At 41.2% G+C, this 24,897-nt stretch overlaps 1 protein-coding gene across 1 annotated transcript; it reads right to left on the bottom strand.

Moving 5' to 3' along the window:
* Positions 1-1,111: 1,111 nt before the first annotated feature.
* LOC112964046 (cytosolic phospholipase A2 epsilon-like) lies at positions 1,112-23,011 on the bottom strand. The gene is made up of 21 exons (XM_026061665.1): positions 22,970-23,011; positions 22,235-22,318; positions 18,574-18,646; positions 16,880-17,016; positions 16,352-16,483; positions 13,703-13,743; positions 12,921-12,963; positions 12,042-12,114; positions 11,676-11,845; positions 11,455-11,541; positions 10,392-10,429; positions 9,587-9,722; positions 8,322-8,458; positions 7,677-7,899; positions 6,849-6,963; positions 6,332-6,469; positions 4,590-4,697; positions 3,752-3,943; positions 3,050-3,216; positions 2,488-2,674; positions 1,112-1,320 (listed from the first exon to the last, which is right to left on the bottom strand). The coding sequence occupies exons 1-21, from the start codon at positions 22,994-22,996 to the stop codon at positions 1,112-1,114; spliced, it is 2,517 nt and encodes an 838-aa protein (XP_025917450.1). The 5' UTR covers positions 22,997-23,011.
* Positions 23,012-24,897: the final 1,886 nt, after the last annotated feature.

Raw genomic sequence — 24,897 nt, forward strand, 5'->3', positions numbered from 1 at the left:
AGCCAGCCGAAGAGGAATTACAGCTCAGTAGGCACAGACCCTCCTGCAGCACCATGCCATGCAAAAGGATGTGCCTGATATAGCAAACCTTCCCAGAGCTATCAGGGATCTCTGCAGGTCTGCACCCTCCTTGTCTCCTTCACTGCCACAGCTGGCACAATGGCAGAAGGCTCATAGCAGTAGCATAGGTAAAATAATTTTTTGCTATCTCAAGAGGAAAAAATTACATTCCTGGAGCAGGATGTCTTCTTTGTGTGCTGTAACACACAAAATCTTCCTTCTCTCACCAAGACCATGCAAAGTCCATGCAAAGGCAACAGCAAGGGCAGGCAGGGTCAAGGAATCCTGGGACCTGCACATCCTTGCTTTGGTTTTGAGGGGGTCAGCGCCAGTAGAGTGTTGTGCTGTTCTGCTTGGTTTTGTACTCACTGCGCTACCACCTCTCATGCCGGGAGTGGGAAGAGGGATGGGGAGCCAAGAAGCAGGGAAACAAATACACAGAGGAGCATGGCAGTCAAGCAGTGGAGACCTTCATCAATACTGTTTTGCTGTCTCTGTCAACCTGGTGCCCTGGGCCTGCGCCTCCTCCCCCTCCACCCAAAGTCACCACTCTGAGGTGACCTATGTCCCCAGGGTTCTGTATGACTTGTGCCTCTCTTTCTCTAAACGCTTTCCTACAGTGTGCCATGGCACAGGTCAAAGCCCTGGCCCACAGACTGCTGCTTGCCATGCCACCCTCTCACAAACACAAAACACAAGTTATGTTAATAAAGTATGCTTTTAATGTGGTCTGCCCTGGACACATTAGACTTAAACATTTCAAACACTTTCTGAAGGCAATTAGCACCTTCATCCTCACGGCTGTCCCAACTCTGTACCATATAATGAATTGTACTCCATTATCCTGGCTGAATTGCAATGAATTGTTGCAGTGAAATTCTTTGGGAAAAAAGGGTTCTCTTCAATCTCTTTGGTCATCGGAGATTGCCGCTTCGTGGGGTTGAACAGGAATCTGTTGAAGCCTGCTGGCCCATCTTAAGGGAGCATCAGTCTCTCAGTGGGTTAAGGGACACAACAGCATCCTCCCTTGTCTGAGAAGTAGGATGGTGATTTATTTCTTTTTCTGTCTTTTCCGTTCCACTGCTGTGCGCAAGGCCTGCATAATGAGGTCTTCATTATTCAGGATGTTGTATTCACCCAGCTGAACCAGACGATCATATACCTTCTCAGTATATTTGACTGAGTATGTTGAATAAGGGGAACAGCAGCCATAGAGATCAACTTTGCCGTCCTCCATCTCTGACTCAGAGCGCTTCTGACCTAGGAGAAATGTGTAACAAATCACAGCTGTGGGATGGCAATTACTCTGGTTATCGGCAAGCAAACTCTAACAGAGCAGGGAAAGGAGATGTCCCTCTCCAGAGAGAGTTCATAATACACATCAGTCTTGTTGGTTTTTTTAAATTATTTTTTAAACAAATATTTCTTTTTCAAACAAACAGCTCAGTCCCTGGTTCAGGTGGGTATCAACTGCTTCACATGACTAGGGGAAAAGAATGGTGATTATTCCTCTTATATGGGTCTACACTGCAGTTTTCAGGTGTGCCTGTAGCTCATATAGGTATACCAAAGTTACCTGCAAATCAACTAGTCTGGGGATTGAAACAGTATGGCCATGGCAGGAAATCTGACTTGGGAACTTGGGTAAGTACTCAAGCATTTGAGCCCAGACTAGGTGCCATCTTGCTACAGCTGTGAGGCTGGCACTTGCTGAAGATGATAGGTCAAAGCCAGTCACATCAGCTCCATGATGAGCTGCAATTACACCCTAACACTGCAGAGCAGATACATGATGAGTGTCTGCTCAGGACAGGCCATGAGGACTTCACATGTATGTGACTCAAATGAGAAGGACACTTATTGCAAGTTAAAGGATTTGAAGAAAAAAAATGGAAGTGAAAGGAAAGTGGCAGCCCCAGAATGCATTACAACATGTGAAACATTGACCCATCAAAAGGAAAGTGCATCCTACTTATAAAGAGGAAAAGTGAATCCTGACAGTGAGGAGATTAATTTATAATAAAAAGAAGCTGCCAGGACTCAAAGGCACAGTAGAATGGTTCAGTCTGTTTTAAATTGGTATTAAAGGCCAGCTTTAAAACAAAGGGTCTACTAAAGAAAAAGGGAAGCTTATCATAGTATGCAATTCAGTAAAAAACCTGCAAATTTTACTTATTTTATTGACTAGAATTTATTTTAACTATAAAGTAACTGAATGGAAAAGATAAAGGAAAACATGGAGGGACAAGTGCAATCTCTTTTACTGGAAAAATGTAAAAAAGGTAACCTTAGGCAACAGAGAGGCTTGATATATTGAAATGAGCCAACAGTGAAGTTTAGGAGTTGGAGAATTAAATTTATTCTTTTAATAGGCTGGCCATGCTGGCAGCCTTTCTTTTTTTTTTTTTTTAACACTTCATTACTTACCTGGTGCTTTGTAGTTTTGGAAAGTATCATTAATTAGTGGGAAAAATAGCAATATTGGAGCTCCTGGAGTCTCAGCCCCTTCAAAGAGGTAACATTCCTTTAGCTTTTTCCTGTCTTCTTCATGCAGCTCCACCCTGGGAAAGAGGATTCCTTGATCTGAGCAGTACTTACAGGTCTGGTCCAAAGCCTGGATCAACAAACAGCAATACTAAGATTTAAAGAAGAAGCTGGCCCCAGGACTTCTTGGAGTCCAGTAACAAATGAGAAATTTTCTCAGGCTAGCTGTGAGAGAGTTCTGAAGCCCCTGTTGGAAAGCATTGCATCAGTGGAGAGAAGGTATTTGCTTTGCCTGAGTTCTTAGCACAAAACACTCTCATCATACAAAAAAAATAAATGAGAATATACAGCCTATAAATGAAGTATTGCACTGCAGCCTTAAGCTAAAAATGCTAGTAGTTAAGACTTTTAGTAGGAGCAATACCTAAGCAAACACCTAAGCATTCAAAGCTGCCAGGCATATGGCTTTTAGGGAAGAAATACAGACTACTTCAATTTCTCTCACCTGTATCTGTGATCCTGCACTGTAATTTAAATGCAGGATGACATCCACCTTTCTCTCTGGTCTTAAAAGTGGCATGATGCTTGTATTGATGAAAAATCCTGTGTCTACTAGAGACAGATATTCTTCTGATTCTGTCAGCTGGTTGGGAAATGTGTCTAACACAGTGTCTAAAAGAAAAGACATTTCTTGCTGATAGTGAAACAGTGCAAAACCAGTCACCTGTCCAAGACAACAGGGTCATTCAGCTCTCACCCTCCAGCTGTGCCGGCCTGTTTTCCCCCCTTACACCATGACTGCAGAGCCCCTCTGGGGAGGGGCTTTGCCAAATCCCTGCTATTTTGCCTTCCCAGATCCCACCACACTCAGTTTTGGATGAGCAGTGGCAACACTCACGAAGGGGGTTTCTTGTGCCTATCCACTGAGCGTCTCTTCCGCACAGAGAAAGCCAGGACCATCGTCAGCACCCCACAGCCCTGCCCAAGGAGGTTTATACCACCGGCGTAGCACGGGCATGGAGCTCTGCTCTGCTGCATGCTACATCCCAGTATACCACAACTCCCAGATCTAATTGTATAACCACGGTCTCAAACCTTGGAGAACAGGTTTGAGACTGAACATGAGTTTCTGTTTTGTTTTGTTTTGTTTGTTTATTTTCTCCCGGGGCACACTGGTCTTTCCCTGATTTTCTCACCTCTCTCTTACCTTTCCATCTGCAGAAGTGCTTGTTCTCAAGGTAGTCCTTATGCATCTGGAAGCCCTTTAGGAAGTTGTGCTCCTGGGCAACGGAGAGGCGGTCCGTAAGGGTGCCACGAATAGCGCTGCCAAGGGGGCCGGGAGGGGTGAACAGCCGAGTTCTCAGCTCATGGGGCTTTAGTGGTAGAAGAGGCTCTTCCTCTGCACAATGCAAGACTGTTAAGTTTCACCTGCTTAGAATAAGGCAATCCCCATGAATATAAAATTAAGTAATAAAAATCAGTGTTTTATATATTTAAAAGGCCTGGGATGGAAAGACTTCATGAGCACTTTGAAAAAAAATGAAAATGAAAATGAAATTTCTTTACACAGTCCAGATCTGGACAGAAAACATGACCCAGCYTCAGTCAGTTGGTAAAAATCTGCACCAGACATCCACATAGTCCTGGAACAGACTGAACACAGGCTTTGGAAAAGGATGACTGTTGTACTTATTTCCGGTACAGTAACTCCTGCATAGCTGAAATCTTTTGGGCTTTATTAATCATTTACAAATCAACCTTATTATTCCTGAACATTTTACTTTTCTGCCCAAATTGGTGTTTAGCCCTCAATGAACATGTCGATCACGGGACTGGAGTCCTATAGACTAACCAATTATGCTTTACAATATGGAACTTTGAAACCAATTCCTTCTGGAAAGGCACTGTTGCCTTTGAGGAAACACTTAAAATAAAATGCCAAATATACTGTGAATATGTCACATAGCAGATGGATATGATAATTTATCTAACATTAAATTTATCTAACAATAAATATACTTTAAGGAAAAAGGATGGTAGCTCACCTATATTGTCTATTTTGTCCTGGGTCCACCTGTGCCAGAAATCCTCCGATGAATGGGACAAATTCCAGATATATAACACATTCAATGAAAATAAACTACTCCATATTCCTGTAAAAGGAAAGAATTTTCTAGCTCAGACATTCACATATCATGAAGCTGAAAACTGTTATCATGAAATAAAATTCATGAGTTTTATGTTTTTCTTTGGTTTGTTTTAAATGGATGCTCTGTCCTTTTAATTTGGCTGCTGGCTTTTAAACCTCATTTTGGTATCCAGTTTTTGTCTTATGGTATTTGGGGTTGGGCATATTTTCTTTTAACAAAAGGTGAGATGTTTTTGAATTCATGTGATTCAATGAGCTTGCGTTTCCAGAAAAAAAAAAAACAAGGTTTGTATAAAAAAAAAGGATGAAAATTTGCAATCTGAGAGATTTGATGGGGAATTATTTTGGTAAGGAGCTAACTACAATATGATCTTACAATTTTTCATTTGAACTTTTTCCATTTCTTCTATTTTGTGCATGCATTTGCCTCTGCCCCATTCCAAATTACTGGGTTAGTAAATATTTCTCTCTGTCTCTGTGTGCAGATGTAAGGAACTTTCCTCTCTTTTGCACACCCTCGAAGGAACACAGCCCACATCTGGAGACTGCAAGGTCCATCCTCTGCATTTCTAGACTTCCCTTTCTAAGAATAAGCCTGTTAACACTGAGGGAACAATTTTGACCATGTATTTTGGAGCTTGAGAAACAATTTCTCTGGTTATTCCTTATGGCACAATTTCTCATTGATTTTTCATTCAGGAAGTGCAAATGTATGCAGGTTCAATGTAGACTTACACTGGAAGGGCACATTTTTTCCCTAACTCTAATTCAAGTAGCCAGTTGAAGAGAAGGCTGTATTTCCACTGAGTCACAAATTATCAACTTGTCTCTCTGTCTGGAAAACTTTGGGATACATAATTACATACAGGATGTCAGATTCTCAAGAAAAACAGCATTGTTGAATGATTACCTATAGACCTTTGCTGCAGTTTTCTTATAGAACATTATTTGATCAATATTCAATGCATTTTTTACATGCTTTTGCTTTAATGTTATATAGTTGCTGTCTCAGTTTAGAGTTCTGCATAAGGCTATGCTTCAGAATTAAATTCTGGATGTGTATCTTGAAATCCACACTCTTCTTAAGTCAACAGAAAAATATTTTTGAATATGACTACTGTTTTCCCTCCAGCCTAGCCCAGACTATATGGAGATTGGAGCCTGTGTGGCCAAAGCAGACTCTGCAGAGTAGGTAGGACCTGGCAAGTTCAAACACACCCTGGTGCATTAGAGAGTTAGCATGCAGGCTTGTGTAAACTGTCTATGGGCAGCACACACAAGACTATCCGTGAGACAGGCAAGAGACAGCATGCTTGAAACTGCTCTCGACATCGCTCTTTTGGAGTAGCATGACCTGAATTATGGATTCCCAGGGGCCTGGATTTTGCTGTTGGGTTGGAAGCAGTACTATATTGTTATTCAAAATTAGCTTTAAAGATCAAAATGACTATTTGCCACTTTGAATTGTCTTTTTTTACAGTAAATTGAATTTATGATACTAAGTATTAACTCAGAGAAGAGATATTTATTCTCTCCAATGAAACTGCCCTGCCACTGCACCAGTGCTTTATTCATTCTTGATTTACATATCTCACAATTAAAAACAATTATTCAGATGTTTTCAAGACAATAATTTACCTTCCAAGAAGCAGATCCGTGATTCAGGGAGCTTCTTCATCAACCGACCCATGAAGAACTCACTGCCAAAATCCTCAGAGCGAACAAAGGCTCCATATTTTAGCAATCCCACCTCATAAGGGGTGAACTCCACCCATTCTGTGAAAAGGGACATAAAGAAGAGAACAATGTTTCACTATGACCCCTTAGCTGTAGATAAAAGTGATGTTGTTGTCATGGGAATAAAAGGAGTTAAAAAGGAAAAGGATTTCTACAGTTCAATCTAATATTTCTGACCAAAAGCAATGAATTATGAGTGCGGTACAAATGAAAACTAGTGAACAAGAAAAGTCTCTGAAATATTTTTGAATTTCCTGTGTAAAAGGTCAAAATTTCACTTGAACTCAAGGATATTATGTCAATATATGTCAGCTGAGTTTCTGGTCTTTAATTGAGATGGCTTTTTTTTTTTCAGACTAAAGAGACTGTCCCCAGATTGACCCTTTTAAATATAAAGACTCAGAAATCTCCTAATTACCTTTGAAATCCAGAGTGCTATAGTTGTTCTTGACATTGACTGCAGTATAGATAGGCAATGGGTTCTGACCATGATCAATGGCCTGTTGCTGATCAGAGAGTTTATGATTGTCTTTCTGTAATTCCAGAAACATGGTTACATTGTGACAAAAATTAGTACAGGAATGATTTCTCTGCATCAAAGCTTGAATGGCTGTAAAATTCCTGCCTTTTAATGTATAACATGTGCTGGGGTTAAATTCTTTGAAATGTTTCACATTTTCCAAACTTCCTGTGAGAATCCTCTTACTGAAATATCTGCAACCTCTTGATAACTATTTATCCCAGACTATCTGATGACCCCTTAAGATGAAGATGGAAGGAAATGATCAAGGACAGAAAGCAATACTTATGCTATAAACTAGTGTGATGTGTTACACGACAAATTTATGTAAAACTTTTCACACATATTTCAAAAGTTTGCAGACCAGGTTACTCTCTCTCATGGGCTTTAAGATACTGACTGTAATTTTGCTACTTCTAAACAAAATACTTGCAGACTATGACAGTAATTCTTGATGTAAAACTACCATGTTTTTTCAAAATGTTAATTTTGAGTTTTCTCAGAAAAAAATATCCAGAACCTCACAAGCAAGAATAATGTTTTCCACCATGGATGGATATTTAAAATACTGCCACCAAATGTTTTGAAAATGACTGCACATATGCATACAGGCAGAGTCTTGTAGCAAACTACTTTTCTCAGAACAAAAATGAAAATATTATCTCCAGAAATTAATTTTCAGAAAATTGTGAGCCACTGTAAACTCTGCTTTATGGCATACTGTACCCCATCATGTAGCAAAGATTCCAAGACAAGTGCCCAGAGATCTATAAAAGACGTCTTGCGGCCCTCTCTTTTCCGTTGACATAGCTGCTTTTTATAATACTTCAGATACTCCATGGAAAGGGAATTTATTTTGCATTTTGTCATATGTTTTCGAGCCTCACTGATTTGCTTATCAAGATCCTTTTGTGACCAGTCAGCATCTCTGTACAAGTTTGACATGGTCCTAGGAAAAAGAAATATATATTGAAGAGCAAAAAAAGAGGTCTGAATTAGGCAACAGCTACATTTGATGCTTCTATTTTAAGTCCTTGATTTAAAGTTCAGTAAAAGTTTCCTGTCTTAAATTATGTGTTCCCAAAGAAACTATCATGTTCCCTTTTAAAAGTCACAATCAGTATTCCTTGTCAAAATAACTTGAGCAAATTTCCATAAGTTATTTTTTAAAAGATGCTTATTTTCATGCTGTTGCAAATTGTGTGCCTTTCCCCCATGAAAAGATTTTAATTTGTCAACACAGAAGAAGATCAGAAAATAGGACTACCAAGAAGGTGTTAGAGGCTGGCTACTGCATGTAAGCTTTAACCTCTTTCAGTGCATCAGTGACATGATGAAGACTCACAGGAAGAGCTGCTCAGTCCTACTCACCACGTTGTACCAGACAAGCCAGTCAAGTAGGTAGCACAGTCTAAGAGATGGAGTTTCTTGAGGCCCAACAGACTGCCATACAGCGCAGTCAAAGATCTCATCCCTCCTCCTGTTGTCATGATCGCCACCACTGGGGTCTGTGTAACACACAAAAAGGAAGAGGCTGGTGTAAAACAGAGGCTGCAGGTAGACCTGGAGTGGGATGTCAGGCTCTTGACGGAGACCTTCTATTACACAAAGCCTGAAGCAGGACGGCACAAACTCACACCGCACATGCCTAGACACAGACTTCTTTCCATCTGGTTTCTACTGAACCAAATATACCATCTATTTTACAAAGAAGGATAGGAATAATAGTAATAGTAATTTTAAATTAAATACTGACACTTCTCTCGAATGCATTCAACACAGAAGTTTGGTTCAAAACAGAAGAATATACATTCATCCAAGACAAAAGAAACAGTAAACGAGAGAGCATCAATTGTAAAGGCAGGAAGAAAAACAAAATCTCACAGGTACAAGGAAAAAGAGGAAGGATTATCAACAAGGATAATAATGATAGGGTAAAGACTGTGGAAGAGGGTGAGAAGAGAGGAAAAAACAGAAAATATTTGAATTGGGAAGGAAAAGAAGCCATAGTCCAGGAGGGATATGCAGAGGAGAGTAAAGTGGTAACAAAGGGAAAAAAAGGTAAGGAGCTTCACCRAGTCAAACTGTAGTGACACATGAAAGGATCAGAGATGGACAGCAAGTAGAAGAGTATGAGAAAGTGGGACAAATAAGAAAAGGGAGGAGACAGATCATAGAGGAACTGTACCAATTTTCTCTTCTTGACAGCAACGCTTGCAGAAACATGGGAAGGTGAAGGACAAAGGGAAAATGGCACTGGAAGAAAAGTCATACAGCTGGACTGCGATGGTGACAGGGGGAGAAGAAAATCAGATAATACTGGAAAAAAATGGATTATTTGGGACCCTTCATTCCCATCACAGTGAGGTGCAAACAGGAGAGGGATATGCAGATTTCAGGACTTAGCCAGGGTAGGGCTTGTGGGGACTAAAAACAGATGTTTTGGAGAAGGCAGAGGGGAAGATCTAGACAACAACAGTGGCTGATGTAAAGAACAGAAGAGCAAGTGAGTGCAACCTGATATAGTGAATATAGTGGATATAGTGAATATTCAATATTATACAAGGCGTCCCCACTGCTATTATGTCCCTACTGCTAAGCAGTCATTAGATGTTTTGAATGTTTGCCCTACAGACCTCATGATCCAGCAGATCCTGTTCCAGCTGGAGGACCTTCTTCAGAGCAGCAGCAACACACTTCTGCCTTTTGTGTAGAAAATCTTGCTCCTCCACACAGAGGTCAAACCCTAAACGAATATCAAGGTGGTCTGGGCTGGAGCAGAGATCAGGAAAAAGGAATATTCCATTTTATTATTGATGGACAATCTCAGAATTTACAACACAAGTAAATCAACCAATTCCATAAAGTACTGCATTTACAGGAAGAGTCTTTCCTACACTCCCGGATACACATYGCTGCATGGAAGAATGATGGGAAGGGACAGTCAAATTTCTAAGGAGTTATCAAAAGCAAACCTGAGAAAAGTCATGCAGCTAACTTCTGAGAGACCCGCTGGCTGGATTCTGTCATATTTTAGCCAGTACTGACAGCTGTATGAAAAGTTTCTTACTTTTATGTGGAAATAGGCCACAAAGCATGCCTACTTCATGATCAATAATACTAGGTGATCAACTGCACTGTTATGTAGTGTTACAGAAAAGATTAAAAACTGTGTTGAGGATAAAAACAATACAGTCATGCAAAGATAACTGGCTAATAATATTATTTCTTCTATTTTATGCATCATTCCTGTATCAATATGGATTATCGACATGTATTGTTACTTTTACACATATAGCTTCAGTTTTCAGCGCAAGTGAATTCTAGATCACTTGTTCATATAACCTACTGTCCTGCTGTAAATGCATCCTCCCCAGCAACAAGCAAAGAGAGAAAGTTTGGCTAAGGAAGACATCCTCCAAGAGTGGACAGATCTCTTACCAGTCTTCTGCCTTCGCATGTAAATCAAATCCTTTATCCTGGAAAGCAAGCATGGGAGAGGTGTAAGTGTGATAATCAGCTTAAGCATTCCTCCCCTGCAGCCTTAGAGGGAATTTAACCGTGTGCTGTCCTAGCAATCCCAGCAAACCAGGGGCTCTGAATAATCCAGCAGCCTATGCAAATTGACCGCAATGGGCTACTGTCAGGGAAGTTAAGTTGTTCAGTAATTCCCAATGCTTTCTAGTAAATGTTAACATCTTAAGACAGTTGCTGTTTACAGAGAAAAGTAATTATAATTAATACCTTACCCCTCCCTATAAATATCACCTCTCTTAGGCTATCACAAGGCAGACAGCAAGGATAAAAAGACCTTACTATTTTACACAGCAGCATTTGTTTTTCACTTTCCACAGTTTATGCCCCACAACAGTAATCCTTTGATTCTGTAAGTATTTTGCTTAACCATGGATCTAAAGGTGCTTTACAAAGCATGGTCAATGCCAGCAGAGACTGGCACTACTTCCACCATTAGTTCAGGTGCCCCACTGGCGTGAGAGGAGGGGAACAGCAGTGCCTCCAAATCGAGCATAAAGTAAAATCAGGACAGATTGACAAGATTCCCCATATTCCTGCACCCATTCAAACACAGCAAGATACAACCTGGCTTTATCACCTAATGACCCACCATTTTTTTTAATTTTGGCATTTTTGTTTGCATGCTTTCAGCATCAGAAAGTACTGGGCAATCGTCAGAGCGTTTCAAAATGATCAAGTGAATCAGGAAAATTCCCAGTCTTCTAAGGCAGAAACTGAGGTCTCTGCTCTTCAGACTCACTATTCCCATTAAACTACATCAGCCCAATGAGCTTGGGCCCCCCAATCCCATGCACAGAGTCACCAGGCTGTACTGGAGTGAGACCAGTCTTCTCTAAGGCAGGGAGGAACACTGCCTAGGACAGGGAAGAGCTGGATGTGGGGCTCCAAGGGACTGTACAATCTATTGAAGATGCAAACTTCAACACTCAGATTTCTTAACCTCTCCCACAAAACAGCGGGTACTCACCTCTGCTAAGATCATTTTTTTCCCACTTGGAAAGGAATGAAGTTCCACATTTGGGGAGCCTGCGTTTTTATCATACAAACAGGAGTGCTGAAAAATACATCCAAGTTTATATCATCAGAAATGTTACTCTCTTTCCACAGAGAGAGATTAATGTTACTGTTTATGGTGCATGTTATTTTACATGCCACTAGTATGTTTTATTAAGTCCAGTTAAAACATACAATGGAGGAATGAGGTTTCTTCCCTGGTAGCGTAACATCCAGTGTTGGCTGCTTATATTTGGCATAGTGGAAAGTAGTAGGAGCTGCGGAGCTAAAGACAGGGTCAGATCCCATTGTGATGTCTTGGGCGCCCTCATAAGATCCCTTCACTTTGAAGAGGAATTCTTTTTCTAAGTAAGTGATAAAAAGCAGATACAAAACAATTCTGTTACCTGTCTTGAAACAAAAGTAGTTTCAAAATCTATTAGGAGGCTGTTTTCTTGTTTTGGGTGGGTTTTTAAAAATTTTTTCAACAAGACTAGCCAATTGCCTTCATAACATTAGCATCTCATGATTTAAAAACAGCTGAAAGAGAAATAACCTCACTTGATGCAGATTTCTTCTGCTTTTTCTTCTTCTTCTCAACCACCTGAACTTCCAAGCAGCATATTTTGCGAGACTGTAAGAGACATGAACAATAAAATACTTCCTGACAGAGAAATTTTCAGTTTGAGATTGTGTTTCCTACTCTAACCTCCTACTGCAGATAATATGAGTGCTTTACAGGCCGTGCACTTAATTTCCCGACAAAAACTTATCCCTCAGTGGCAACCCTGCTTTCAGATTCTGGCTGAATGAAAGGAGTCGCTGAGAAATCAGATGCAGCCACTGCAAGGCAGATGGCTGTGGTGTGGAGAAAGAGGGCTTGCCCAACGGAGCAGGTAAGGGCGGGCTAAATAACAGCACTCTTGGGATCCTAACAGAGATGCAAAAGACTAATTTAAACAAAAATACTGAGGAAACAAAGCTAATTAATAAAGGTGGAAGTGCCATGGTCAGAAAGTCCTTGCATGCAATGTGCAGGTATGAATGCAGGAAATGGCGGGACAGGATAAGCTCCATCTCTTTGGCAATATGGGGAGTTCTGGAGCAACAATATCCAAGGGACAGCTCACTATTACACCCACGGCTGTGTCTTTCACTGTAAGGTACCTGGTAGGATAGGGCTTATACCTAAATCACTTCCTTGTGTTGTCTTTGCAATTGGAGGAACACTAGCATGGGGAATCCTACAGCTCTTCCAGTCACAACTTCTCCATAGGTGACACACATGAGGATGTATCGTGATGCAGATGATGAAGAGGGAAATCACATTGTTTTGGTGCTAGCCTTGCTTACTCAAAGAGCATGTTGGCATGATGACTGAGAGTCAAGTGAAAGAAGTGTGGCAATAGGACAAGAAAGATGACAAAACATAACACTCACCACTAGTACTCCATTAGTAATGATGGTTTCAGGAGGGCCTGAACTACAAAACAGAAAGAAAATTACCTTTTTAATAACTCAGTATAACTGCAGTATAATTCATGAGTCACACCCTTCTCTTGATTTTGTTCTTGCTTATTTTTAGTTGTGTATTGGATCTGAAGGAAAAATTCCAGGAGAGTTGCAGTACAAGTYTCCTCACAGTTCTCTGTCAAGGCACAATCATCATCATACCAGCTATTCCAGTCCTGGAGCTCAGCAAAATAAAAGTACTATAGGGCCAAACCATGTAGTGATTTTCTATTAAGCCCCAAGCTGAGCCTGTAGATGACTCCAGTGAATCCAGCTTTTCCAGAATTGCAGTTTGTCCAATGACTGGACAGAAAGGGCTCTAGATCAAAATTTAGTGCATTATTTCAGCATACTTTTATGCCATAAAGGGAGGCAAATCCCCCAGCTAATCTCAAAGGCAAACCAGGAAGCTAGAATGAACACTAGTCCCAGTAATTTAGTCTTAACTAATATACAGGAGAGAAAAAATTAAAAAAAAACAAAAAGAGATTTTAGGTAATTCTCCCTGTCTGCTTGGAGTTCATGGAAGATCATCCTGGCATGCACTAATTAGTCAGACAGCACATACCACGGATTCCATGGAAAACCATGCCTGTCTTCAACATCAGCAAGGAACAATGTATTTTGGACAATTATATTAGACTATTTCATGCCTCTGAACTGTTGGGGATTTTTTGCTGCATATTATGTTACTTTTGACATTTACTCACATATTATCCAATGCAAATCTGACCTCCAGCTCCTCTTTTCTCTGGAAAAATTAAGAAAAAAAATAGGGGAAATGTATTTGTCACTAGTCTACTGGAAGTTCTCATAATGCAAGTTTTCATTCTCATAAGGTAGATGTGCATGCATTATTCATGACTGGCAGAGCATGTAAAATACAAACACCTGTCATTTCATTCGTGTGTAGCTTGAGCCTCAAGGTTATTTTTTGATGCAAATATTTTGGATGTTGGTAATGGCAGGATTTCACACAGAAAAGAAGTCAGCTTGCCTGCTTCTGTTGGGAGCCCCTGGTGCCTAATGGACAGACTAGAGCAAGATGCTGTCTCAGACTGAGTCTGCCAGTGAGAAGAGAAAGAGGGTCTCCTGCTAGGAACCATTGAATCCTTCTGGTGTAAGAAGAAGAACTGGTGACATGCAAAGCAGCTGTAGAAGAGGATAACCAGTTTGTTTGGCAACATGTTGAGGGCGTAGGAGCAAAGAGATAGCTAACATTAAGGCCTTATCTGCTGATAGTGGAGGAGAGTAGAGTTCCTTGGCAGAAGACAGTGCAGGAAAGAGTAAAACAAAGGTGGGCCAGAAAGGATGATGAATGGAAAGGTAAAATTGTACTCCACATTAATTATGTGCTTAGTGGGGGCAAAAGTACTTATTGCATTAAAGACATACAAAAGTACCTAATATAGGATAAAACAGTGTGATGAAGGCCTCAAAAATATGAATTCTAACTACTGTAGCTGTGCAAATGCAGTAATGAAAGGCTTGGATATGCTACCCATAATCACCTGGATAATAATCAGATTATAAGAGGCAGAATGCTTCTGTTCCATCAAAGGGCTAGTGGAAGTCTACGCACTGCTCCTCTGGTATTTTGCAGTGAAAGGAATGCTCAGATAAGGCATTTAAAGATAATGAACTGCAGAGAGGAGTTTGGGTGTGTGTAGATAAGGTAATTAACCAACTGAAGGGTGGATGACAGACACACAAGAAAACAGGAGGGAACTGGAAAAGGAGAGGGACTGACTAAGTGTACAGGAAGGTGGGATATGCCTTTTCATCTTTCAGGCTCTGTCTGCTTGATCCTGGTATTTGGTTGCTAGAACATAGTTATCCAGGCATTTACTGGTGTCCCTGAATAAAGAAACCAGCCTAACAAGACCGGGGCTGCTGGACAAGGCTGAGGGAATCTTGCCCTCTGGCCAAAATGAATTCAGAAACAGGCTCCGGAAAGGCAAATTGCAGCTAGTAGCTGAATAACCACACTGTACCATGCCAAGGCCCTGGGAAGCCAGTAAAGGAACGAAGTGGTCAGTGAAGTAGACAGATAGCTAGAAGCAGCAGCCTAGACTACATTTGCACCATTTTGTTGGTCAGCATTGCTGCTGTCACAGAAATATTGTGGGAGACCAGTGGCTTCCTCAAGAGGCCCCTTCTCTTTGGACTGACACTGAACATCCTTGAAATATAGGCTTCAGGGCAGCCCTGCCAAGGTGCTGTACTAGGCCTCTAAATACACAAGAAACTTCTGCAAAGTCACCTACAGTTTTCACTGCAAAGACTTCATCTTTCCCAGCAGAGAGCAGAGATCCCCAAGATACATACTTGGCCTTTATTGCGTAATGCAGTACTGCTCCCCTGCTAAACATGGGGCTGGCTAGACGCAACGCACTGATGTCCCAGGTCACACACACACATGCAATAAGGGTGATGTGATGGACCTGCATGCAGCTCAGATCAGTGACAAGGCATGGAGCCAGCAGCCCCTGCAGCCAGAGGACGCACCATGTTCCTTGTGCTTTTCACACAGGGTAGAAGGTTTTCCTAGTAGCACAGGACATCCCTCCTTACGCAAGCTGCCCATGGCTGTTGTTTTGGCCTCCCTGGTAGATGTTAACAGTACACGAAGGCTCTCCACAGAGRTGAGCAACAAAAATTCACATCTCTCTGCACCTCAGCTTTGGTAGTGGCAGCACAGTCAGACACTGGATAAAGGCCTTGATGCTGGGCACTCTGCTCGGATGACCCTCCTCTGCAGATACACATTATGTCACCTTTTATCACTTCAGGAAATGACTGCATGATATAGGCCCCAAATTTTCAAGTGTGGCTTTCAAAGCCTCTCTGGACATTCTAAATAGGAATATTTCATGTTGCCAAGTTGAGTGATGGGATTTAGACATGTTATTTGAACACCCCTGTCACAGCCTATAATTAGCAACTGTTTTTATTCTAGTCTGGTTCAACATTTGGTTCCGACCGCAGAGTCATCACTTGCTAATTACTAGGTTAAGTAACTAGTAATGACAAAAAGCATCATGTGACTTTTATTGGTACGGACAAACTCGTCTAAGATCCTCCATGGGGGCAGGCTCAGCAAAGAGACGACTTTGCAAAGACAGTTAAAGTTTACTAGCCTCTGTGACCAAACACAKCAACACAAAACTCTTCACTGTTCCTGCAGATCCAGGAGTGAAAAGGCTTTCCCAAGTCAGAGTGAAAAACAACTTCCTTTTATGTGGTTGGGCAATACATACACAAGAAAGAAAAAAGAAATGCTGCAAATAACATTTTAAATGGAAAAGCAGATGAAAATGTTCATGTTAACCAACTCCATTTCTTATGTCAGACCTCACCTGTGCATCACACTTGAAGTGCATGAAGACTTGTTCTCCCAGGGAAAGTTTGGCTATATCAAAATACACTGTGAAGAGGTGATCATCTTCAGTAACAACATCCTTATCATAGAGCCGCAGCTCCAGCACGTTCTGGGAAGAGAAGGGAAAGACTTTAGAAATGTGACAGGTTTCATTCAAAGCAGAAGATCCTGGGGACAGTTTTTTTATTCAACTTTTGCAAGGAGTAGGAAGAAGGAAAGAGAGCAGGAAGGAGGTGGAGGGGAAATGAATTGCATATACCTATCTGCCTGTGAGGAGTAATAAGAAGAGATTATAGACATCTCAAAGGTCATATTCTACATGTGACTGAATAATATACTTGTTTTTCCTGGCATGGAATAACATCATGAGGACATGTGTTATTTTCACATATTTCTCCATCTTTTTCTGCCTCTCAAGAAAACTACCTATGTCCCCTTTGCAAAAGGATGAAACCTGGTTGTTGCTCCCTAGATTACAGTTAACAGGGAAATCTCTGCTCTGTACCTTGACCTGACCCTGGATTCTGAAGTAGAAGGTTTCATTCCAAACTGGATCTTTGCAATTCTTGATGGTTTTAGTCTGAAATTTGTCAGTTGAAGCAGTTGGCAGCCGCAGGCTCACGTAGCAATCAGTCTGGCTTACTGTATGTTAGAAAAACACAAACACATCTAAATTGAGAATTTATTCTAGAAGACTGACTGAACTGAACAACATGAAGCTTTGTTTTCTAAAAGAGAGACACTATGATACCTGGTATCATATCTGTCCAACAGAAATGTTACAATTCAGGTAACAGGAATGGAGAAAAAAGAAGAGGGACATGATTCTTCTCTGAATAAACACAATTAGCGATATAATAAATGCATTAAAAATGAAGGGTTTTCTCCTTATATGTCATCAATCAATCAATTTAGCCCAGAATAAAAAAAATAATTCTGTGGCACTCTGTTCCGTCACTTGAACTGCCAGTTTGTTTATAGTTTATTTTTCAGATTTGGGAGCAGTTTCAGCTCTTGCAAAAGGGACAACTGCAATGAAACCAGCAAAGTGAAATGTGGAAGTGGGACTGCACAGAACAAATAAACACACACATAGATTAATGTTGAGGAGTTTTAGCACTGCAGAAATGCAAGCAGAAGAATTTAGACACAGGTACATGCTTGGAAAAAATGAATTGCATTGTGGGCTTATTAATACATAGGAACTACTAGTTAGTGAGGTCATAGTGACTTTGTCCACGGGCTTGAAAGGAAATTAGATGTGATATTTGTGTTAGGATATTTGGGTCATGTGCTAGATTTGTTGTAGTTGGTGACAAGGTGCAAGGTCAAAGCTGCAATAATATATCAATTTGCCTGAAGAGATTTGTGAGAATTGTGTCCTAATACTTTAGCCAACAAGACCAAGAGACACCTGGAAAAAAGAAGAGGAAGGGGGATAAAATTAGGTATGAAGAGCACATAGCAGAGGCTAATTTTCCAAGCCTTTCCTTCAAGTAGTAGCTTGAGACAACCATACCTCCCTGTTTCTGCAAGGGTTAAGGAAGCAAAGTGATTGCTTTGATTTTAGCCAGATAGAACATTAAAAAAGCAACACAAAGAAAAATGTTTCTCGATTTTTGCATAAGTAAAGCTATAATCTTCTTCTATAATTCAGATGTGAGGTGTCAGAAATGAACCTACAGAAAATAGCAATTCCTAATGAGGCTTTATCTAGGAAAGTTGGTACTCAGGGAATCAGGGCGGTCTCAGCACTTTGGACTAGCTACTTATGAGAAAGCTTTGAGTACATAATAAGTTTGAGATGAGTTTACTTCATTGTCAGTGATTGTTTCTTTATTCCAACCAGTTTGATCTTCTGTTACATGAATATATTCCAGAGGAAACCACAGGAGACCTTCCCATAGTTTTTGATTTCTAAAGACAGTAACTGCTCTCCCTTTTCCCTTTGGGGATGCAGAGAAATTTGTGGAATAGGCACAGCTGAAACCTTGTTCAGTCATCTCTGTGCTGGCATGCAGAATATGGTTAAAACAAAGAATAGGACCAACAAGTATGCTCATTGCTGAAAATGGTATGCCTGTGAGGGGACTTTCTCCATCCACAGCAGAAATCTAGAAAGCACTTTTCCTTGGAGCAGGCCTAGCTAGTCCAACAGTGAAGATCAAAGGGACTGTACACAGTGCTACCGATACTCACAGACATCTGCCTGGTGGATATTTCTTGCTCTTATGACTCTTACAGTCAGCAAGTAGCATGGAGATAATTCTATCTGCAGAAAAAAAATATGAAAGACAGGAATGAATACTAAAAGTACACAGCATATTTAGAAGATAGAAATGGTTGGGAGTGAGCTATCCAAATCATAAGCAACTTACACAGTTGAACTTTTCTATATGATTACAAAATGGCCAATACATTTGTTTTCATACTAATATTTCAGTCAAGTACTAGACTGAAATGATTTCTCTACTGGTGTAACATGAGATGTGGACTTCTATTATTATAGAAGAATTCTTTGCTTTCCAACTAAAAGCCAGCTGTGCAAAGTGGCAAGATTCAGACTCAACTTGGGAGAAGTAGTCACTTGGTGAATTTTTAAGGCAGGAAATGAAAAGCTGCTTTATGTTCTCTGCAAGCGATAAAATTATCATTGTGGGGATTAGCTCCCGTCCAGTCATTACCCATGTTCTGTGTCCTGGCATATGAAATCTCTTTTTCTCATCAAAGCTCTTTTAAACATACAGTACTCCCCAGCATTAAATGCTAACCTCTGATCCTCATACTGTGGTTAACTTCAAAGGAAGAGATCTCTACTTTGCATCCCACTGTGCTACTCACTATGCATGTGTTTTCTCATTTTCAGTGACGTAACTGCCTCTCTTGAGCTGAACTCACCTCTGAATTTTTCTTGTGAGAAGTTTTTTCTCTAGTTTTGGACTACATAAGCCTTTCATGTTTGGAGTTTCCTTGCACTGTTTTGCTTGAAATACATGTAGAAAGGGAAAACACTGTTTTAAACCTGGTCCTGTATAAGCAACTCTTGCCACTTTCCTTTGGCTTCCTTCCTTCATACCAGCCCATGTCTTCCACATTAAGGCCTTGTGCTTCACTTCTTAGTATCTCAAATTGCTCTTCTGTTCTCACATTGGAGCCCAAAAGATGCTTTTGCCCTTCCCTACCCCCTGTCCTTTTACCATAGAATAAACCAATAAATACATTTACTTTCTATTTCCATCTAATCTTTCATTTTTAGAATTGTGGAAAAGGGAAAAAGACATGATATGTTAGAATATAAATCAGCAGGAAAATGTTACTCCAGAGGTTCTGAAATAACCAAAGGTATTTAGTGCCACTGAAGGCACACAGACAGGTCGTGACACTGCCTGCTGACTCCACTTGTACTGCAAAATGATTGTACAAGGGCCAGGGCCAGTCCTGAAGTGACACTAGGATGATGCTGACCTCATTAGTGCCACTGAGAAGCACATGTGATACAGGTACCACAGGAGAGGAGAGCAGGGCTTCTGCTCTGCCTGAACCTGTCCAAGCGAAGCAATTTGGTGCGTGCTCTGTGTTAATTAATGTGCCAGGTTTACCTTCTGTAAAAAGTGAAGATGCCTCACTAGTCACAGACTCGATGGAATATATGTCTACATGGTGTCTCAAGTAATATTTAACTTGAGTGTATTAATACTTGCAGCTGGGGCTAAGGAATATATACTGTCCAGATGGGGGGCAGTTAGCAAGCAGGTTAATGAAGAACAAGACAAAAGTAGCATTCAAGTAACCAAAGCACCCAATCCTAGGAAGAGCCAGCAGCAACTTTTGTGTTCAGTTACATACTGGATGACTGGGTATGTGAATCAAGGATGTCAAAACACTGTTAAGTATACAAAAACTAGCTCAGGATAAGACCATCAAAGGCACTTGCATTTGTGTCTAAAATCTAGCTCCAAGGGAATATAAATGAGGCAGATACAGACAGAAAATGTTCAATAATCAGAGAGCCACCAGAAAGKCAAGGGGACTCTTTAAGACCTTGATGCTCTAAGATTTCAGTGAGGACAGAGCAGAGGTGAAGAAAACCGAAAGCAACTAAGAAGAAATCCTGTGCTGAGTGTATTTTGGTGCCTAACACTTTTTTTTTTTTTTTAATGTAAGCCTTCTGTGTTCAGCTTGATAAGATTCCCTGACCTTATTTTTGCCATATAAAGCTTTTACTATGCTGCCTGCTAGTTGTTGAAAAGCAGGTAAGCATGGATTATCAATGCAAAATGGAAGCACAGACCACCTTAAGGGAGCTACACCCTGAAGGGATGCTGGAGAGGCAGCCATAGTCAGGAATGCAGAAGAGTGATGTGAGGAAGGGCTTGTGCTGCTGGTGGCTGGCTTTGGAGAAGGCATTCCCCTGGAAGGGCTCAAATCAGTTAAAGGAGCAGTGTCCCCTGGAGTCACCCTCATGCCCTGTGGTGACCTAAAAGCATCAGAGAGGGATCTCAGATTGAAGAAAGCTCTGCCTGTACTCAAGCATGTGGACATATCCTGATATAGTCAGGGAATCTTACTTAATGTCATGCAGATATAAATAATGAAAGACACAATTCTGTCATGGGGGTGAGTTTTGCCTAAAAAAGCTTTAGAGGTTTGGTTCATTGTTCTAAACCTTTAATGATCCTTGAATTATAGGGAGTTGTACTTCAGAATATATTTTCTTATCTTCAGCTTTCCATTCAACTAATCAACAGAAAGATTGAATATTCTTCAACCACAAGCACAATACTTGTTACTCAGTATCTTAACTCAGCTCAAAACAGAAAGGACAGTACCTAATTATTAATAAATGGCAATAAACTAGAGATAACAAAGTCAAAAGGACCTCAGGGAACTCCTTTGGCTGGTGCCACTTTTTGCACCCAGTACAAAAATAACGTTAGTACAAATCATACCCAGCTCCCTGCACTCAGGCTTTCTATAGAGATGCAGAGTGGGGTTCAGACAGGCCCCTCTAAATTGGCAGCCCACTGCCTTTACCACTTTGCTAGTTTGTCCCCATAAACTCCATGATTCACTGATGTCTAAGGAGCACAGACGGAGCCCATCATACTCTGGGAGATCCTGGACAATTTAGCAGGCTCCGTTCATTCCTTACAGCCATTACTGGGGTTTTTCTTGAGCCAGAACCAAGTACAGTGGTAGACGTAAAGGGACAGAGCAAAGTGCTTTCATCCTGTCTAACACTAAATACACTCTCTGATGGCAAAAGCAAAGGTCATAAGGAGTTATTTTATTGGTGGAAAAATGCCTTTTTAAACAAATCTGATTCTCTGATTTCCCAGAAGAAAGATTTCATGTAACATGCCTGAAGTTCCCTGGGAACTAGTGATAGGGCTTACTTTCTTTCTTTGTAGAGGCCAGAAGTAAGCTTAACCCAGGAAATCAGGTGTTGAAAATCCACTGCAAGATTGGTCCATACTCTTTGCGGGTATAAGTGGCACAGTTTCACAGCTATTATTACTGCACTGGCAGCAAATTTGCCCTTGCGCCTTAGTGAGACATACTTAGCAGGAAGCCCATTCAAACCCATCCTTTTAGAAAATACTAATCTTATTAAAACAAGTTTCATTTCCCCTTATACCAAGGATAGAAAACAACACCAGGACTTTAACATGAAGCAAGACTGGGTAAGTGAAGTGATCAAAATGATAAGCAGGAGGGTGTTTCACTGAGGAAGTTGGATGTGTTGTGGTAGCTAATTAGACTGTTAACCAGACGGTGAAACCCATCTGTTCTCACCCTGGCGCCACCCAGCAGAAAAGTCCCTCTAAAAGTTTTCTTTTGAAATTCTCCTTTGCAGTACCTTGGTAGCAGAAGTCCACTGTTCCCCATCAGGATGCAGCTGCATAACTCCGTCTCCTACTGGACTGGTTTGCGTGATCAGCTCCTGCAACAAGGGCTAAAGTTACCCCCAGAAAAATCATCCTGTCTCTTAAAAGCAGTCTTTGTTATGAATTCATAACTGCGAAACAGAGAACGAGAGCCCATGGCCAGTGCTCTTCATAGAGCCTCAGCGGATAAGGATGCTCCCTGTTGTACCCCGTGCCACCGCTGGCGTTAGGATTGCCCCAGCAAGCCTGAGCAGAGGCTACCAGACAGGTGAGGTCCACCCTCGGGTGACACATGGGGAGGAAGGTTGCGCCTAGCTCTGCCTCTTAAAGGAACAGCAAACCTGCCTCCAGTAAACACACCCTGTAATTAATTTTTCTCCTTGAAGCTCATCTCTGTGCTATTTGGTACTTCTTTCTAAGGTTACATATATCATGTTTCTGAAATGAAGAAAACTCAAAATATGCAAAAGGGCTGCCTTTTAAATAAAATCTTACTCCCCAAGTAGTTTTCTCTTCCTTCCTATGGCTTGCTATCCTTTTTTTTTGTTGTTTAGATAATGAGCTCCAGAAGTATTGACTTTCTTCTTCTTTTGCAAAGAGTCATTTATAGTCAGTGGTAGGTCAAGCAAGTAGTGCCATCTTTGCGCTGTGTACAGCACAGTCGCTGACATCTCAGATACCTTTGCTTTGTTCTGCGCCCTTCTTACCTGAGACAAAATGCCATCTTGCTCCATTGTGGTCCCTGTTACGTGCACGTCCAATGTTATCAGTGGCAGGGCAATTTCACATCTCCCAGCTTCCAGAGACACCAGTGGTTTAAATGTCTCATATGCAGGTGAGCAACTGTTTTATGAACTGACTCAGAGCCCCACCTCTGTCTGATTTCTTAAACCCAGCCACTCCCCTCCCATTTTCTTATACTAGGAAACTGAATCCTATGGCAGAATAAGTAGGAAAAAATGCCTTTGGCTGTACAATGGCTGGAAGTATGCTGTTTGAGTCACTTTGCCCAATACTGGCCAATGGCAGGTTTACAACTAAAGTTAAGAGAAAGATGCCATTTTACCTGAACACTGTATTTTCAGTCAGCAAGTCCCCAAACCTGCAGGAATATAAACGTTGCAATAAGATGCAACAACAGTACGTTAATTGCATTTAGGTTATCTGTGATAGTAAGTAGGATACAACAGCTAATGGAAAAACAGGGACAATACAATTGCTCTTGGACTAAATTGGTTCTGGCAAAAGCCAGCTCAGGGGTTTCTGTACCACATACCCCTGCTATCCCAGGTCTAGGAGCACAGAGCAGAGACACTCATACAGTGTTTTATATCTACACAGCCTAAGTCCAGCAGGGCTGGATCTCTCCTCAGGTGGTTTTCTTCTTTTCCCCTTCCTTCCTATGGCTCGTTATTACTTTTTTAATTTAGACAATGAGTCCTGAAGCAATGACTTTCTTTAGCTTAGCTCCACCTCCATGAATACTTCTGTGTCACTTCCAGGCTTGGATTGACTCTGGTCGTAATCTAGCTATATTTAAACACTTGTGCCTGACCCAATGAACCCTGCTAACTGGAGGCAAAACACGATGCCAGCTCCACACTATCCTCTGCACTGGTGGAACAGCTCTTCTGTAAACCTGACAAACCAGCCACCACTGCGAGACAGCTGTGTGTACCTCTGGTAGCACCCAATGAACCCATACTGTGGAAACCAGCATGGCTCACAGCTCACTAGAAAAGGATTAAAGAGAGCAGTCAAAAACTGCCATATCTTCAGCAGGTCAACACAATTTCTGCGGGGAGGAAGTCCTTTGGCTTCCCTGTTGTCCTGGTATATTGTCTATGAGCAAAAAGTCAGACATTTCCTGAGCATTCTTGAGCTTAATTGTTAAATATTGTTACTAGTCAGCTCAATTCCCCTTTGCACATACCCATGTCAAATAATATCAGCAGTCATCATGGTCAACTTGGTAAAATAAATTTTGCTATGGGCTACGTTATTTCACAAGACTGTGAAGAATTGTGTCTACATACATGGCATGTTTCCTTTATGTGCTAGCTGCAATTATATAGCTTGATGAAATGCATTTTTCATTAAGTCATAGAAGACCTTTGACAACATCTGTGTCCTTCAGTAACAGTTAAAGGCAATGCTTTATTATTATACCTGCTTGGAGGACTAAGCTATAAACTAGACTGTTTGCCAGGACAGAGCTCAGAGAAAGTTGCTCTTATAGCRCTGCCAGCTGACAAGTGTCCCGAGGAGCTGATCGCGGGGCTGCATCATCCTGCCTTTCAAAAGAATTAGAGAGAGCTTGGGCTGAGCAGGTGCGGCAGGTGGCCACACCAGGGGTGATGATCACAGCCTCCCAGATCAAAGGGAGAGCTTACGCCTGCTCGTCCACCATGCAGTCCCAGACCCATTAGTGTGACGAGTGTCCGTCAGCAAGAGCGTCAGCCAAGCTGTGATGCAGGCTGCTTCTCTGCGGTATGAGGTACAGCCACGCTATAACTACTCTTCTGTCTTCAACAATAAGATTTGTAATCCACATCAGAGGCAGCCCCAGCAGGATTATTTGTCTCATGGCAGGTGGTTCTGCAGAAATAGGTACACTAAATTTAATTAAGCACAT

Source organism: Apteryx rowi, unplaced genomic scaffold, assembly GCF_003343035.1.
Source record: "Apteryx rowi isolate R43461 unplaced genomic scaffold, aptRow1 scaffold_183, whole genome shotgun sequence".
Taxonomy (NCBI): Eukaryota; Metazoa; Chordata; class Aves; order Apterygiformes; family Apterygidae; genus Apteryx; species Apteryx rowi.

Excerpts from the sequence above, each read along its gene's own strand:
- LOC112964046 (XM_026061665.1), bottom strand. The coding sequence starts at position 22,996 with ATGGAGCAAGATGGCATTTTGTCTCAG. Across the intron at positions 17,017-18,573 it reads TATCCACCAGGCAGATGTCT|TAAGCCAGACTGATTGCTAC; the intron begins GTGAGTATCGGT and ends TCTAACATACAG. Across the intron at positions 10,430-11,454 it reads AAAAAATGATCTTAGCAGAG|GATAAAGGATTTGATTTACA; the intron begins GTGAGTACCCGC and ends CTTGCTTTCCAG.